Source organism: Barbus barbus, assembly GCF_936440315.1.
Source record: "Barbus barbus genome assembly, chromosome: 49".
NCBI classification, from domain to species: Eukaryota; Metazoa; Chordata; class Actinopteri; order Cypriniformes; family Cyprinidae; genus Barbus; species Barbus barbus.
The window spans coordinates 5,733,774-5,752,494 of record NC_136727.1 but is presented as its reverse complement, the minus strand read 5'-3'; the positions used below and the strand labels follow the sequence as shown (position 1 = coordinate 5,752,494).

Below are 18,721 nucleotides of genomic sequence, written 5' to 3'. Positions count from 1 at the left end.
AGACTAAAAAAACCACTGGGCTGTATTCACATTTTTACCATTCATATAATGGCGGTGAGTCATATCTGACTTACACCCTCTGTCTGTCTCTTCCTCTAGCTCACTTCCTCACTTCCACACTCACCGGATAATGCAAATTGATCTTTCGCTTCGGCCTGGTTTAATCATTTCTGGGTGTCTGTAGCTGTCTCCTCACCTGTCTATCTGTCTGTCATTCTGTCTCGCTTGTTAACTGCAAACGGGATACATTAACTGGAAGCATTTCCTGGAGCTGCAGCGAGATGCGATGTAGACAGGAGACAATATACTGACCACGATTAGATTAGAGCGAGATATGGATCCACATTATAAAAAAAAAATGCAATTATGGGTTACAGGAAAAGCAGAAGCTGATCAGAATACAATAGTTGGACACACAGCAAAGTACAGATACAAAATAATACATGTAGAGCAGGTACATTTTTGTTTTAAATGAAACCAGATTCCATTACAGATGGCAGGCTGATTGAATATAACAGGTCAAACAGGAACAGATCGGGTTGAGACGGGAACCTGCTTATACAATGAACTGAGACAAGTAGCGGGAATGCAGCCATTATAAACATTAGAAAAAGAGTTCAAACAGGTGCAATTAATACAGGTAATGAGTGGAGGATAGGAGGGCTTCTTAAAGACAAACTAACAGGTCTGTGAGAGCCAGAATTCTTGCTGGTTGGTATGAGATCAAATACTTATTTCATGCAATAAAATGGAAGTTAATTATTCAAAAATCATACAATGTGATTTTCTGGATTTTTTTTAATATATATTCTGTCTCTCACAGTTGAGGTGTACCTACGATGAAAATTACAGATCTCTCCATTCTTTGTAAGTGGGAAAACTTGAAAAATCGGCAGTGTATCAAATACTTATTTGCCCCACTGTACGTTCTTTGGTCTTTTTGCGGCATAGTTTTTGTGCAAAGGATGTGCAAACCTTATCAAGCGAGCACCACTGACAGAAATGGTCGAGTGCACACAGGAAAAACACGATATTCTCCATTCATTTTAACCAATTTAAAAAATTTGGTGCAGCTTTCAGACATGACTTTCTTATTTTAATAGTTAGTTTGAGGCGGTTTCTATGGTCTTATTTTAATGACAAATGTCCAGAGTGCATTATTGTAATGCGAGACCGCATCAAAATGCGCGAGCACAAATCTCTTCTCTCTCACACAAAACGGACGCGCTTTTACATGTGTGCGCTCAGAAACATAAATAAGTGCATATGACAAACGGATGTAAATCAGTATTTACATAGCATAACAGTAGTAAATGTATCTGTCTCACACGTTTCCCGCATTGTCCCGCACAATCACATAAATGTCCCGCAACATCTATTGCCAGGTGGTCACCCTAGTTACAACGCAGCTATCATCATATCATCATGCTGCTCGAGATTCTGGCATCGCCTAAACGTGCGTGTGTAGGTGTCCCGACTCCCAGACATTTGTTCCGCTTTAACTTAAAAATGAAATATTATAGTGAATAAACTTTATTTAATTTTTCAAAATACTGTTTTATTTATTATTTTATTTTATTGTTCAAATCATCCCACAGGCCGGATTGGACACCTTTGTGGGCCGTATTCGGGCCATGTGTTTGACACCCCTGCTCTAAAAGCCTAGGTTCTAATTAGCATTATCGAACCTACTGGGTCATTTGTTGCTGATAATGTTACAACGGCTGCATCTTGCGCATCTGATGTTTCGCCTGCATGCTATCAGGATCAATTCTCCTGCAAGAGAAACCCAAAAGCCACACGTCACTGGAAGCTTCTTGAACCTGACAAACATATCAACAAATTGCAACTTCACCCGTAAAAGAAGCGTTTTAGGGGTGGAAACGATGGGCGTATTGTTAGCAAGAAGCCATGTGGTGCGTGTCATTGCTTCTGGATCAATAGTCATCTGTGGACCGTAATGAGGCCTCTTGCCCAACGGAGCGGCTCTATTAGCGGCATGAATAAGTTATCGACGGATGAGAGAGAAAGGCTAAAACAGACACTGCTGCGGCTTTCTTCGGTTTAAGAAAGATGACGTTGTTCTTCTTTAAACATTGCCCGTTATGGTTGCGTCTGATCACAAATGCGACTTCCTCATGGCATCTCTTCTCAGCTGCAGCCTCAGGCCATCGGAGCTAAATATAGGTTAAAACACGGAGTGGAAGAAAACAGTGCCAGGAAACACAAAGCCAGAAGAGGTGAGATATAACAAGGCATAGTGCTGCAGCAGAGCAGTGGCCTTGTCGATTTATGCAGCTGATATGAAAAACGGACTTCAAACTGACTGGATGCAAATTAAACAACTGCAGTGTTCCATCTCGTTTTTTGGATTCCTGCGGCTTTTCTTTACAGTACGGCTCTCGATTTCTCACACATCTTCAAATGAATTCAAATCAAGGTAGCAGGTTGTTCATGGAGCTGCAGTTGAGCAGAAAATGTTGAAAAGTGAAAAGTGTCAAGTACAAATTAAAACATCAAGAATGGATGATTTTTAGCCATTTTGTAGATGTTGCGATTGCAGGAATCAATGCTGATTCAATGCTACTCAAGTTTGTTTTATTTAGTCTTAAAATGCAAGTTTGAGAGAAAAAAACTATCAAGAAATCAAGAGCCATAAGTCCAGTCGAACGATGACATGTCAACTACGAAACTGTGTTTTCAAAATTTATTTTGAAACGTCAAGAATGGTTGATTTTAGTCTTTTGCAAATATTGCGATGTTGCGATTGCAGGAATCAGTAGATTCAACATTATTTGCAGGTGATGAGATATCAACTACAAAATTGTGGTTGAAATTTACAACCCGAATTCCAGAAATCTTGGGACGTTTTTTTTTTTTAGTTGAATAAAATGAAAACTAAACTTTCAAAAACTAGACTTTCAAAATCACATGAGCCAATAGTTTACTCACAATAGAACAGATAACACAAAAAATGTTTAAACGGAGAAATATTACACTTTTATCCACTAAATGAGCTCATTTTAAATTTGATGCCTGCTACAGGTCTCAAAAAGTTGGCACGGGGGCAACAAAGGGCTGAAAAAGCAAGAAATGTTGAAAATATTCAGCTGGGAGAACATCTAGCAACTAATTAAGTTAATTGTCATCAGGTCAGTAACATGATAAGCTATAAAAGGGATGTCTTAGAAAGGTAGAGTCTCTCAGAAGTAAAGATTGGTAGAGGCTCTCCAATCTGTGAAAGAGTGCTCAAAAAGATTGTGGAATACTTTAAAAACAATGTCCCTCAACATCAAATTGCAAAGGCTTTGCAAATCTCATCATATACAGTGCATAACATCATCCAAAGATTCAGAGAAACTGGAGAAATCTCTGTGCATAAGGGACAAGGCCGAAGACCTTTATTGGATGCCCGTGGTCTTCACGACACTGCATCACTCATTGGCATGATTACTAAATGGGCCCAGGAATACTTCTAGAAACCACTGTTGGTAAACACAATCCACCATGCCATCTGCAGATGCCAACTAAAGCTCTATCATGCAAAAAGGAAGCCATATGTGCATGGGTGCACATAAGTTTTTCAGCCTGGTTCTCATATGAGAACCTGGAGATTTGGTTTGGTCCTCACACGGGCCACGGCATGTAGTGTGACCCATAAAATATAACTATAAAAAATGAATTAATAGTGAAAATTTGATTGCACTTTATTTAGTTTTTTTATTTTTAAACAGAATAATAAACTAAATAATGAAGTGTGATAATACTATTTTAATTTTAAAATAAAAAGGGAGTATTACATACAAATACAATTATTTTATAGTAAACTTAAAAATAAAATGCTAATATTTTTATTATTATTATTATTTTAATTTTCATCATTTTCAAACGTAAAATCAGCGAGCTTTTATTTTGGCAGGTTGCCGGCAAGTAAGTATATGCACTTCCGGGTTTAGCGCTGCTGATGAAAGAGCGTCAGTGAATGAAATGTCACAGTTTTGCTTTGAAAACGGCAGCGGCTAGCCGTTATGCTTTCAGTTTGAATAGAAATCATATACAGTACAGTTTATCGATCTAAAATGGTAATTGTGCATTAACAGCTGTCATCCATGTCGGTACGCAAATGCGCTGTCAGAACTTATTTGCACAGCACATTTTTTATTTTGGTCGTGCATGCGGACCTGCGGACCACTTATGTGCACCCCTGCATATGTGAACATGGTCCAGAAGCTCCATCGTGTCCTGTGGGCCAAGACTCATTTAAAATGGACTGGAAAAGTGTTCAATGGTCAGACGAGTCCAAATTTGACAATTCTTGTTGGAAATCACAGACACCGTGTCCTCTGGGCTAAAGAGGAGGGAGACCTTCCAGCATGTTATCAGTGTTCAGTTCAAAAGCCAGCGTCTCTAATTGTATGGTGGTGCATAAGTGCATACGGTATGGGCAGCTTGCATGTTTTGGAAGGCACTATGAATGCTAAAAGGTAAAGGTTTTAGAGCAACATATGCTCCCCTCCAGACAACGTCTATTTCAAGGAAGGCCTTGTGTATTTCAGCAGGACCATGCAAAACCACATACTGCAGCTATTACAACAGCATGGCTTCGTAGTAGAAGAGTCCGGGTGCTGAATTGGCCTTCCTGCAGTCCAGATCAGAGAACATTTGGCGCATCATTAAACAAAAAATACGTCAAAGAGAGCCGCAAACTCTTCAGCAGCTGAAAACATATATCAGGCAAGAATGGAACCAAATTCCAGCTCCAAAACTCATTACCCCGATGCCAAGATGTCTTCAAACTGTTTTGAAAAGAAGAGGAGATGCTACACCATGGTAAACATGCCCCCGTCCCAACTATTTTGAGACCTGTAGCAGGCATCAAAATTGAAATGAGCTCATTTTGTGCATAAAATTTTACAATTTCTCAATTTAAACATTTGTTATGTTATCTATGTTCTATTGTGAATAAAATATTGGTTCATGTGATTTGAAATTCTTTTAGTTTTCATTTTATTCTAATTTAAAAAACGTCCCAACATTTCCAGAATTCGGGTTGTACATTGATACATAAAGAATGGATGATTTTTAATCATTTTGCAGATATTCCAAAGTTGTGCTCACAGGAATTAATGTGGAATTAAAAATAGTTGCATGTTTGTTTAATGCATGTTTGAGGAAAACGAAAGCAATAGCAAGAAATCACGAGTCATAAAACTAGTCGTATGATGATGTCAGCAACAAAACTATCAAAATCAAGAATGGATGATTTTGAGCCATTTTGCAAATATTGTGATGTTGCGATTGCAGGAATCACTGCAGATTAAACATTGTTTGCTAGTTTGTTTTATTAAATCTTAAAACTAGATTTGAGGGAAAAAAAATTAAAAACCTAATATCAAGAGTCATAAATCCAGACAAAAGATGATGTAAAACTTGAAAACTTTGTGGTTGAAATTTGCATTTAAACAACAAGAAAGCATGATGTTTAGTCATTTTGCGAATATTGCAATATTACGACGTTAAGATTTCAGGAATCAATGCAGATTCAACATTATGAAAGACATATCAAGAATACAAGAGCCATAAATCCAGTCAAAATGAACACATGTTGAACCCTGAACCATAATACCACTATAAACCTGCCACCCTAACCATAACTCAAACCCCAAAAACTAAAAACTAATATTTCAACGACTCACCGTATGCCGTCATGGTGCCTATGTAAGGTCCGTCCATCACACTTTGGTTCTCCTCGGCGAGGGCTTTGATATATCGCTTGCTGAGGTCCAATATTTGCATACGTATTTGTGCGCTGCTTTCATGCGTCGCCCTCTGCTGGATGGTGAAATGAAGGAGCATCATCCCCCAAATGAAGCCGAAACTCACCAGGAAGAATCCCAGCTTTTGGGAGGACAACTTCCACAGGTACACGGAGCCCATGGCGAGGAAGTTTGTTTGTGTTATTTTGTGCAGTGTGTGCAATTCAGGATGAGTTGAGCATCATGATGTTTGAGGGGCGTGGTCTACTCTTTCCTTTCCTCACTGTAGCCCATTCCTTTTAGTGCAAGCTGTCAATCACACCAAAGACACGCCCACCGGATGTGCCATCATAATGAAGACACTGGAAAGAAAAGAAAAAGTCAAACAATTAAACAACAAAAAAGATGGTATTTTTAGGTGACATTTTTTCTGTAAAGATTTTTAAATGGCAGATGATAAAACTGAAAAAAAATTCCAATTCAAAAATTGTACTTGTTACTGACGGTTTATTTGTTTTGCTAATAAACGTACGTTTCTTATTTATTTATTCTTATATATTTGACGAACAGCACTTTTAAGTTGTTTCAAAGTGAAGGAAAGTGAGGGAAACTCAAACAAACTAAAAACAATCAACTGCTTTACGCCGAATTGCCGCTAATTTGAAAGTGAAAGTAAAATGTGCACGGTGCTTTTAACATGGAAGGAAAGCGAGGAAATCATATATAATATAATATCAATTACGATACGCATCTCAATGCATAGCCAACGAAACGATACATTAAAGATACATATGAAGCAGCTTCCGATGCGATGCGATTCACCCCTATTATGCGATCCGATTTCGATTGATTTGATTCAACACAATGCGAATCGATGCAATACAATGCAATGGAGAAAATATGAACACTTTTAATGCCTAGAGGCCTGTTTCATAAAACAAGTTAACCAATTAAGCCAGGCTTATTTCAGTTAGTCTGACTTGTTGTCAAATGATTTGGCTCCATAAAGCAAATTTAACATAGGCCTAGATCAAGCTTATTCACTGTGGCAACTTATACTGGGAAACTAACCTGGTCTAAAGCAGGTTAACTGTCAGACTAAGCTGAGCTCCTCTAACACTGACCAACAGGAACACAATGATATTACCACGGACTCTCTCACATACTATTATTAGACTTTTTTTTACAGTTTAGCCATGCAGCCTTTCTCTCTGGTTTTATGACAGCTGTACCTGTTATAGTTTGAAGAACAGATAGCAGAACATTAGAACATTACAATCTAAAATTGCTCTTTAAAGCATTAAAATAACTACATTAAAAGTTAAAATCACTGGATTAAAAATGAAAATAAAGAAAATTACTATATTTTAACTGCTATAAGAAACACACATTAACTAATTTGAGCTTAGTAATTAGATAGTACTGTACTAGCTTTTACCTATTACAATAGTCCCTTTACAGATACTGCTATCATATAAATACACTTGTGTAGATTTAAAATTCTACAAAAGACACATTTAATGTCCAACAACAAATATTTAAGCAAAATTTATATTTTACTCAGAATTATTGCTTTCCTATTCGATTGCGCTCTGTCTGTTTAATGCACATGCCTGCAGCAGGGCTCGCGTAAGCCTTGCCCACTCCTGACAGCAAAATAGATTGTTTGCATGACTTTCTGACATTAACAGATGAAAAATATACCTGTGACATGTCAGTTATGGGCTGAGGAAAACACAACGTCTCAAATACATTAAATAGCACAGACATATTCGCTGTTTGCCATGGTGGATCAATCTGATCCATGATCGACAATACTGATGCACACTTTTTAAACCTGATGCACACCTGATGCACCGAGTGAATCGGGGAATCTTCCCATTCCTATTTGAATAGACTTGAAGTTGGACTTCACTTGGGCCTGTACCCAGAAGACCCTAGCACCCACACAAAAAAGGCCTAAATATCAACCAGAAATGACCCTCAGAAAACCCGTAGCCAACCCAAAAGATCCTAGCTATAACCCCAGTAACCAAAATGACCCATGAAAAGCCCAAGGGGGGAAGGGGGGGGGGAGTGGTGTGTGGCCAAGTATGGTGAACCATACTCGGAATTTGTGCTCTGCATTTAACCCATCCAAGTGTACACACAGTAGTGAACATACACCCGGAGCAGTGGGCAGCCATTGCTGCGGCGCCCGGGGAGCAGTTGGGGGTTCGGTGCCTTGCTCAAGGGTCTCACCTCAGTCATGGTATTGAGAGTGGAGAGAGTGTTGGTTATTCCCCACCTACAATCCCTGCCGGACCTGAGACTTGAACCCACGACCTTCAGGTTACAAGTCCAACTCTCCATCCATTAGGCCACGACTGCCCACTGCCTATATGAGTTACATTAAGAACATGTCTCTGAAATGGTTTTCAAAACGGTGATGGAGTATCCTAGCTCTGTCTCCCTCATCTAATTCATACATCTAATACACTCGATTCAACTCGTTAGCTCCTTAGAAGAGACTGAGATGGGCGACCTGAAATGGGTCAGGAAAGGTAGAGTTGAGAGAAAATACAATGCGTGTCAAATCCGTGTCATGTTCGGTAGCGGCAGCTCTTAAAGAAATAGCAGCCAAAACAAAATAACCAGCTGCTGAGATGTCTGTTCTCAACAAAAGAGGAAATCAATAACTTTTATAGTTTTAAGGCTTCATCTGTATTTAGAATTTTAGTGTTTGATAATTTGGACATTTTCACTTAGGGGTGTACTCACTTTTGTGGCCTGCGGTTTAGACATTAATGGCTATGTGTTGTTATTTTGAGGGGACAGCAAATTTACACTGTTATACAAGCTGTACACTCACTACTTTATATTGTAGCAAAGTGTCATTTCTTCAGTGTTATCACATGAAAAGATATAATAAAATATTTACAAAAATGTGAGGGGTGTACTTACTTCTGTGAGATACTGTACATTTTATATATATATACACACACATATATATATATATATATATATATATATATATATATATATATATATTAGGGCTGTATACCTTGGAGAACCTGGCGATACGATACATACCTCGATACACAGGTCACGATTCGATACGTACCTCGATACAGAGCTGTCTCGATACGATTTGATACAATGTGACACGATTCGATACGATTCAATAAAAATACATGGGCCAGAGCCAATTAGTTAATGCTGAACACATTTACTCAACAAACAGAACTCTGCATTTTTCTTCAATTTATTGAAGACAAAGTGCATTATAACAAAGTGCATTTTGCTTAAATATTTGCAACTTTAAGTGCTCTGATTAATTGTACACAAATTGTATTAATCTGGAAATTACCACAAGTCAACATTTAACTTTCCAAGGGTACAGTCTGAGCTCACACAAGCACAACATCTTCTTCTTATTATTCTTAACTTCTTATTAAATCTTCTTATAATTCTTTTTTGTGACACCATGTACTGCCATAACATATTTCACTATGAAATCACATCTTGCTTTAACATTTTCCATGAGTTTTTTGAAACTCGCGGGCGCCGCTGCGCCCCCTAATGGCTGGGCGGAGTATCGATACTAAGGGCTAGAATATCGATACTGTATCTTTTTTTATTATATCGGTATGTATCTAAGAATCGATATTTTGAGCACACCCCTAATATATATATATATATATATATATATTATTTTATTATTTATTTATTTATTTTTCTACAATAAAAGGCACCTATGAAAAGTGCACATCATGTTTTCCACATGAAAACCATAGGGCCATATAAGTGATATTGCCATTTAAGTGTGATATAATTAACATAAATGTGACATTGTTGCAGTTCAGCCAGTTAACTTTTAGAAGCAATTTGATTTATATTCACGTACTAACAAACAATGCTTTCCTATAACAATCCAAATGGGTGCACACTTTATACAGAAATGTCACTGACACTGTTTGATAGTTTGCTCAGGATCTACAGGAGCTGGATGATATGCATTATGAACTCACTTAGGCATTGTTCACGATTCAAGAGATTGCCCTCTAAAGCCACATCAACTACCTTGCTTTGCCAAACAGACAGGTTGGACACACACTTAACCTCCCACACCCTTTCTCTTCAATGTATAAAATATCAATTAATCTTCGCTACAATTATTAAACACTTCACTATGAAACCTAAAAATCCACCGGCAGCTCTGAATACTTTCACATGTAGCAAAAAGCAATAAAGAGCAGAAGATGCCACATACCCACACAGAAATGAGGTAAAAACCTGTTTTTCCATTAGATTAACAAATCCTACTAAACCTGAAACCAGTATTTTAACAACCCCCATGGCACAACACAGTAATGCAAATATGGCTTACTCATATCATATCACATTTAACAATAACTCGGAAATGACCAGTGGCCCAGAAATATTACATTACATCATTTTCTGCTAAAAATTATCCATAAGAAAGTAACACCCTTCTATCAGTATTCTGTCGTAATTAAGAGTGGGTGTAACACTACTTAGTTCATCTTTGAGAGAACTTAAAATGTTTTACTATTGTGGTTTTACATAATAGGTAAACAAATACTTTTCAGTTTTTTAACAGGTCACTGAAAAATGAAGATGTTTCACCCTCAAGCCATCCAAGGCATAGATGAGCTTGTTTCTCCAGATGATTTGGAGAAATGTAGCAATGCATCACTTGATATTCTGCAGTGAATGGGTGCCGTCAGAATAAGTACAAACAGCTGATAAAAACATCACAATAATCCACACTAATCCAGTCCATCAATTAATCTTGAAAAGTGAAAAAAAAAAGTGAAAAGATGTATGTTTGTAACAAACAAATACATCAAGACATTTTAACTTTAAACTGTCGCTTCTGGACAAAATATGAGTCCATAATAACACTTCCTTCAGTAAAAAAAAAATAAAAATAAAAAAATCCATCCCTTGTTGTCCTCTCACATCAAAATTCAAAACCAATATATTTGATAAGAACTGTTTTTGCTTGTAAAAGGTACTTGATATGTGCATATTTCTCTCCTGATTCAGACATTTTTTCAATGGCGAAAACAATAATTATGGACAGAGGATATTTTAGCTGGAGGCAACAGTTTGAAGTTGAAAAAGTCTTAATGATGGGTTTCTTACTTACAAACACACAGCTTTCCACTTCACAAGATGTTAACTGTTGGACTGGATTTGAGTGGATTACTTGTGGATTGTGATGTATTCATCAGCTGTTTGGACTCTCATTCTGACGGCACCCATTCACTTCAGTGGATCCATTGGTGAGCAAGTGATGTAACGCTTCGTTTTTCCAAATCTGAATGTAGAAAAACTCATCTACATCTTGGATGGCCTGTTCCTTTATCCATATTTTGTCTGTTTATGAAAAAAAAAATACTTTTACAAAATACTGCTGATAAAAATATAAACTAGGATGTTTTGTAATTGTTCTGTAAAAAAACCCCACAGTAAACTGTTTTAAGTCTAAAAAGTACTTTCATCAACAAATTATTAATAGATGCATGTACAAAACTACTTTTTAATAATTGACTAGTGGTTCAAGATTAGTTTATTGAAAGTATCAGAAATAGATGTTCTTGTATAAACACAATTGTTGTGTATACCATGATAAACAAGGCTTGAAATTGTTATTTTGTTTGGATATGTTGTAGCGCTTTGCGTTTAAGAAAGGCGCATTATGAATAAAATGTATTATTATTATTATTATTATTATTATCTAAATGCCACTTCAGAAATTCAAATTCAAAGATGAATTTTGTTGATACGGATTTCATTTGCTTGATAACAGCCCAAATGTCTTACTATTCTAATTGACTGATTAAATGTAAGAATTTGACTCAAATGATGATGCACACTTTTAGAAAAAAAAAATGGCTTAATTGTAAAATTACCATATAAGGTAAAAATCAATTTAAACTTATTGGAAAAGATTAATTTCTGTCACTGCTGTGAACTGACCACCACACAGAATATGAATATTATCAAACTGTCCACGGTAGTCCTTAAGATCAGCACAATAACACACTCAGCAAAATATCGTCTAATTATCGTTATCAATAAAATCCTAGAAAATATTGAGATATCATTTTTTGTCAATATCGCACACCCCTAGCTGCCAGCCATTCCGCGCAATTGCCAGAGCTGAATGTAAAATTCAACACCGCATACACCATCCTAACCCTTGTCAAAGAGGAGCTCTCTCTCTGTGTTTAACCAAACTCTGATTCACTTAGGTGGTTTACGAAAGAAATCTGTCAGTGTTATTTTCATTTCCTCTCTTCGTCAGCCCTTTGCATTTCCCGTGGTAGTTAGCTCCCTGTCACCTGACAGTCGGAAAGCAGTGACTGGGTGATTGACAGCTAATATTTACCAATCTAAAATCTGCATTAAAGTTAAGAATGTAAAGATGAAATCTGTTAATATATCATTTGTAGTTGTGGTGCTCATTCATTTTTAGTGGGTGCTACTAAATTTTTGCCGGTGCTCCTAACTTTTTAAAGTTGGGAGCACCAGTGCTACCAAGTAAAAAAGTTAATTTCGAGCCCTGATAAAGTATATTTGAAATCAGATACACATTTGTCTAAGCTCTCTTTCTAAGTATTTGTAATTATTGTTATGTATCATGTTTAAGTACAGGCTTTTGAATGTTCTTCCTGGAAGGGGAAGATCTTCTGAGAGAAAAAGATAATGTTGTGAGAACTTTTGACCTTTGTACACACTACCTTGTGAGAAGCAAACATCTTGTGCTATCTTAAACTAAGCAGTAGTATATTATGCCAAACAGAGGGCTTAAATTGCCTCCGACACAATTTACATTATGATTACATTAAAACTTATCACACGTGAACATATCCAAAACTGACAGCACCTTTTGTAATTACCGGTACTCAAATGATATCATATCAGGCTAACCGATCTACGCCACAAATGCAATGGCCAAACTTTTAGTTTCTTTGTTGTTTTATTTGTTGCATCCTGGAATTATGACATTGTTACAACTTGAAAGTATTCACTTGGAATTCTTGAGATCTCGTATCAAAACTAAAACATCAGTTTCCAGCTAAATAAAACTACAACTCCTGCGCTTTAGAGGAACCATGCAGGGTGCGAGGGCCTGAAATAGAGTGGAACAGCATTCACAGAGAAAGTGCCTTTTCCCTCGGAAACTTACGTAACCATAGGACAGCTATGGAAAATGCTGATGAATAATTTACAATAGGCTCTCGCGTTTTCACCAGGAGTTGGTCAAAGAGGTTATTGTACTGGACTGACAACATTCAAAAAGATTAATCTGTTGGTCTGACAGAATTTCAGGTTAGCCAACTTGGGGCGGTTAACACACCCAAGAACTGATAGTAAACGTACTTTAGTAGTTGCAAATTAGGCCTGATTATATTTGCACATGATAGGTGTTATTACTACTCAAACGACTAAAACTCTGCCAACATCTTGATAAAATTCTGTAAATTCTTTCCAGACTTCTTCATTTGATCACACCGACGCTGAGAAGCACCTAATGGAATTACTAAATCCGACAAATTCCAGCTCTAAGAAACAAAATGTTTTTCAAGTAAAGATTGACCACTCCAGGAAATATTCTTGGTAGTATCTCCTAAAGTAGTTTTGTCAACAAAACTTAGCCTCTCATTTTGTACTTAAACGTCACAAGTAACCGTGAATATCACATAACTATTATTATTATTATATCTTAAAGAAACTTTATAATAAAACTACGTACTATTTTTTTCCAGAAATTTTAATTCACACACAATGGAAGTACAATTTCCAGCTGTAAAGATTCATTTCACCACTTCCAAACACTTAATCTTGCATGTTTACTAAATAAACATTGCTATAATACGTAGTCCTGATTGCATCTGTGTAATAACCAGTGTTTGCACTGTGTGACGCCACAAGACTAATTACACTGTATTTGTACTTAAACATCCCAAGCAAATTGACTGCTATTCACTGCTCCGGGTGTGTGTTCACGGTGTGTGTGTGTTCACTGCTGTGTGTGTGTGTGCACTTTGGATGGGTTAAATGCAGAGCACGAATTCCAAGTATGGGTCACCATACTTGGCCGTATGTCACGTCACTTTCACTTAACATCAGTATTTGTTGATACATCATTGTAATTTTTCTGGAGGGTCAAAAAGGCAAAACGAACAAGTTGATCTAGTCTCTGATTCCGGAAAACACTGTTAAAGAAATCGACTAGGCTATATTGTGCAAATGACATGTAAAAATGTGCAAAAATCTACAACTCTCATTAAAATGGACATTTGCCATTTCTAAAACATGCTAATAACATTCTAGAACAGCCGAGGATTTTTTTTTAATTTACAGTCTTTTCTGGGATATAGAACCAAAAATATTGATGACATCATCCTGCACTACACAGATTTTCGTCCAATCAAATGTTCTTTGAATGAAAACATCTCTCCTCCTTTTCTTGTCAAGCAATTTCATTGCTTTAAATTGAAGTTTACTAAATGAAATCACATTGGTTACTAAACAGATCATTTTGGATTTTAGAATTGGCATGTTTCTGTAATACACCCCCAAGGCATGGATGACATTTTTGAAAAGCATCAAATTTCAGAACACGGCCATTATGCAAACAGGATGTTTTTAAAGGAGCTTCAGCCAGAATATTGCAACTGATTTGACAGCCAAACAATACAAGAGTTGATCCCAGTGAGCAAGCCCTTTACTCCAGGCCAAAAAGGGCCTTTTCCTGAGCTACACACGTAGGCGAAATTATCCCCGCTGAGGCCTGCTGTCAAAGCAAATATCTAGAGGAAATTTTCTGAATGCGAAATGCATTCTGTTCGCTTCCAAAAAAAAAAAAGTAGTTACTGTCAGAAAAATGACACCAAGACTTTTTTTTAAGGTACGTCTACCAGCTTTCCAATGTAACCACCACAGCAATGCATTTTGGGAAATGTAGTCTTAAAGGAATAGTTCACTCAAAAATCATAATATTTCCTCACCCTCAGACCATTTAAGATCAAAACAGATTTTGAAAAATTTACAATTACATCACTTGCTCACCAGAATGGGAGTACAAACAGCTGATAAAAACATAATAATCCACAAGTAATCCACACAATACAGTCCATCAATTAACATCTTTATGAAGTGAAAAGCTGCATGTTTGTAAGAAACAAACCCATCATTACGATGTTTTAATTTTAAATGGCTCATAATAATGCTTCATGCAGTGAAAAAGTCCATCCCCTGTTGTCCTCTCACATCAAAATCCACCAACAGCTTTTGCATACAAACAGAGCTTTATCTGTGCATATTTCTCTCCTGATTCAGACTAGATATCGCTTTCAATGGAGAAAGCAGTATTATAAATAGCAAACGTCTCATTCTGACGGCACCCATTCACTGCAGAGGATCCAAGGTGTTTTCAAGACGATGTCAATAAATGTCAACTCAGCTTAAACTAGACATCAACACAAAATCCAACGGACAGTCTCATGTCAATGCCTGTGGTGAAATCCTGCAAAACCAGTCACCGTGCAGGTAAAGCTCACAAAGTGGATTATTCTGATTGGATGTCATTTTTTCACATTTAAAACATATCAAACTTCCTGAACTGCTGAAACAGACTATCTACTATTACCTGGAAGAGAGTCGCTATTTATATCATTCACACCCATGAGTTCTTTTCACCAACCAAACGCAACCCACATCCGTCCCACAAATTAACTCGCATAAAGCATCTCTTATACAGGCTCAAGAGGTCTGAACATAAAGAGCGCTTGCATTAAACACGGTGGAAAAGTAGCCAGTGTAGTCAAAGAGGGGCAATCGACTTGAAACGAATAGCCAAGGTCAACGGCTCTTCATTGATACCACAGATTAGACTATTGATTTACACTGGACTAAGGGTCTATTTACAGACCATCACATGTGAGATCAAGCGCAGCCCAAGAACAGGAAGTTATAAAGATATGTATGACAATAAAACAGAACATTTCTGAACCTGTTATAACATGGACATTGTACCAGTTATCTGTTTCTCAATCCTTTGAAGTCAATTCCATTTCAGCAACAGAGAATTTGGTGTTCTGAGGCAAGTTATGACTAGCAATCACTGTTAAGATTATAGATTTGAAAAATCCCTTCAGTGCGTATTACGTTTCAGGCCACTACGGACATGAACAATACAGTATAGCCATCAACTGAAATCAAATGTCACTTTGTATCTCAACAACGTATGGAAAAAGTATGGACAAGTATGAACTAATAACAAGAGTTGAATGGTGTCTTTGAAACAACCAAACATAGACTGTTTGTAAAGAATTAGATTACAGCCTGACTTTCTATGGTGGGACAGAAGATTAAACGCATCAACATTACAGTTATAAAACACTGTACGCATGATTAAATTATGCAGTATTCTGTGAAAATTCAGTGATGTATGATGCATAACTGACACTATGACATGTTAAAAACCTCTTTAATACATTACACTCTGAACTGTTGTCTAAAGGCTTTATCAATTGGTACTTTTGGGACTCAACCCAACAACCTTCTGTTCATCACCTCAGCTCTTTATTTAACTACTACACCAAACTACTCCAAAGCCATTTTAAATAACTGCACCAAATTCTAACGCAGCTTAATGGTTAAAGGCTTTGGTTTGCAATCCAAAGGTTGTAGGTTTGAACCCCATAAGGTTGAGCCGATCATCCCTTGAGAAAAGACTCTTAACCTCAGGTTACTCTGTAATACACTTTTAAAGAAGTATTGAGGTTGTACTATGATAAAGTGATGGCACCACACTGTAATATCATGACATTTCAATATAAATTAATTTAATGGAACTAATAATTATCATATGCAAATACCATGGTATACTAAAAAAAAAAAAATACAGATGTACATGTCAGAAACATGCTAATACAAGAGTACTTGTTTGTATACAAGTTTTGGTACATTTACCATGCCATTGTAATGTAATGACACGGTAACACGGTTTGGACATAATATCATATACCACCTAATATTATGGCTTGTACCTTTGTATTACCATGGTATTGGTATAAAGTACCTTGGAGTACAATGTCAGTACCATGGTATACATCAAAGTACGACTATATTACCATCACTTTAAGACAGTAGAACCACATTATTTTTGCTGTAAGGCTTATTTGTAAATATATAATCAAATCAAGGATTAAAAACCTAACGCGTTTTTGATGGATAGATTTAATAAATAACACAAATAAAGACGTTATAACACATATGCGCGTGTTCCGCAGTGGACTGCAGCGCAACAACGCGCCCTGCTTTCATCCTGTACGCTTTTAGAAGGCAAACCAAACAAACACTAACCTGATTAAAGATTTGAGGTGGTGATATGGATGTTAAAGGCTGTAGAAAAGCCGGTGGATGCGATGTGATCGGCGTCGGTGTGGTTCCAGGCACCTGACAACTCTCGGTGGTGTGTTTCGTTTGGCTGTCTGATCACATTCAACACAAAGAGCGTCGAAACGCACAGGAGACCGCAGGGAGCGTGGCGATTTTACCTATGTTATTGAAAAGCGTTAAAACCCCACATAGCGCTGGCTCGCTAAGGGTCCCTAACGTTTAGAGCGTCTCAGATGTAGTTATTTTTTTTTATTAATTAGTTATATTCTTTTATAAATTGCTAAAAAAAACGTAATCTCACAAAACAGGACACCAAAACTGAAGGGAAAATGATTAAGAATATACTTTCCGTTCAATAACAATTAAGTGACTGAAAAAATGCCTCAAAAATTACAAAATCGCAATAACAAAGGTGTCGTATTCAGGCGAATATAGATATTTTCTAACCTTGAGAAACCATGAACCGTTACTATGGTTACATTAGAAGAGCGGCTGATTCGTGAATGATTCATTTGAGTCGAATCTTTGCACGAATCACTCGGTAAAGTGAATTGGACCGGTTCTCGAAGTTTCGAGTTCAACGGTCAACCGCCCACTTGAGGGCAAAAATTATATTGACGTAGGCCTAAATATCGGTTTGTTCCTCAAACAAAGCTATCGTATGATTTTTGAAAACTTGAAATATAGTCATAAGGACTGCTTTTATTGTGATTTTGTGTAAGGCATTATACAGAATTTATCCTTTTGTTTTCCGATAAATAAAGAAAGTCAAACGGGCCTGTAACGATGTGATGGTGAGTAAACGTTAACAGAATGATTCTGATGTGAACTATGCTTTTAATAATGAGTTTGACCGAGGGGTACAATACGAAGTCTTGGTGTATTCTGCCATCTATTGGACATTCAATAAACTTGCAGTTCAAAGGCCTTCAAATATAACGATTAAAGTAAATCTTGTGAAACTAATCAAATATTATGAGAGTAAAATTTGCTTTATAACAGGCTGATTTCTTAAGGGATTTGTTCACATTCATTACTTGTCCCAAAACCACTTTCTTCAGTGGAACGGTTGAAGGTAAATGGGTAAGTAAACAGTGACTGAATATTTATTTTGGAGTTAAACTTTGGAATCCCTTTAAAACTGAATTTTGGGTTTAAAATGAGGCCAGTTTGAACGTTCATTCATGCTTTGACAGAAAATTTAAGATGCGAATTTTTGAGGAAAAAATTCAACTGAACAGAAGTGTCTATGAAAAAAAAAAAAACCCTTCATCGTCCAAGAATGTTCACAAATACATAGGTGTCTAACGTTCCTTGAAGAATGTCCTAAGACAAGGACAAAAACACGTTTACTCAAAAATCATGCTTTTTCTCTTCCTTTATATATTAGTCTTCCTCCTACTCTTGACATGTTCTGTGAAAGCATAATTACACATTTCAATCGAAATTACAGCCCCATTCCCAGACATCCCATAATTCAGTGTGTAATACGTTTAGAGCAGATCCTCCCCATGAATCCATTACTTGAACAAGTTCGCACAAGA

General features: G+C 36.8%; 1 protein-coding gene across 1 annotated transcript in view; it reads right to left on the bottom strand.

Annotated features, from left to right (window-relative positions):
• Positions 1 to 17,305, bottom strand: part of LOC306867547 (alpha-1,6-mannosylglycoprotein 6-beta-N-acetylglucosaminyltransferase A-like) — a 70,132-nt gene extending 52,827 nt beyond the window's left edge. Inside the window, exons 1-2 of the mRNA XM_079413274.1 lie at positions 17,142 to 17,305; positions 5,697 to 6,118 (exon numbers count right to left, since the gene is read on the bottom strand). Coding sequence (XP_079269400.1) covers positions 5,697 to 5,937 — 241 coding nt within the window. The 5' untranslated portion in view covers positions 5,938 to 6,118; positions 17,142 to 17,305. The remainder of the gene's footprint in view (positions 1 to 5,696; positions 6,119 to 17,141) is intronic.
• Positions 17,306 to 18,721: the final 1,416 nt, after the last annotated feature.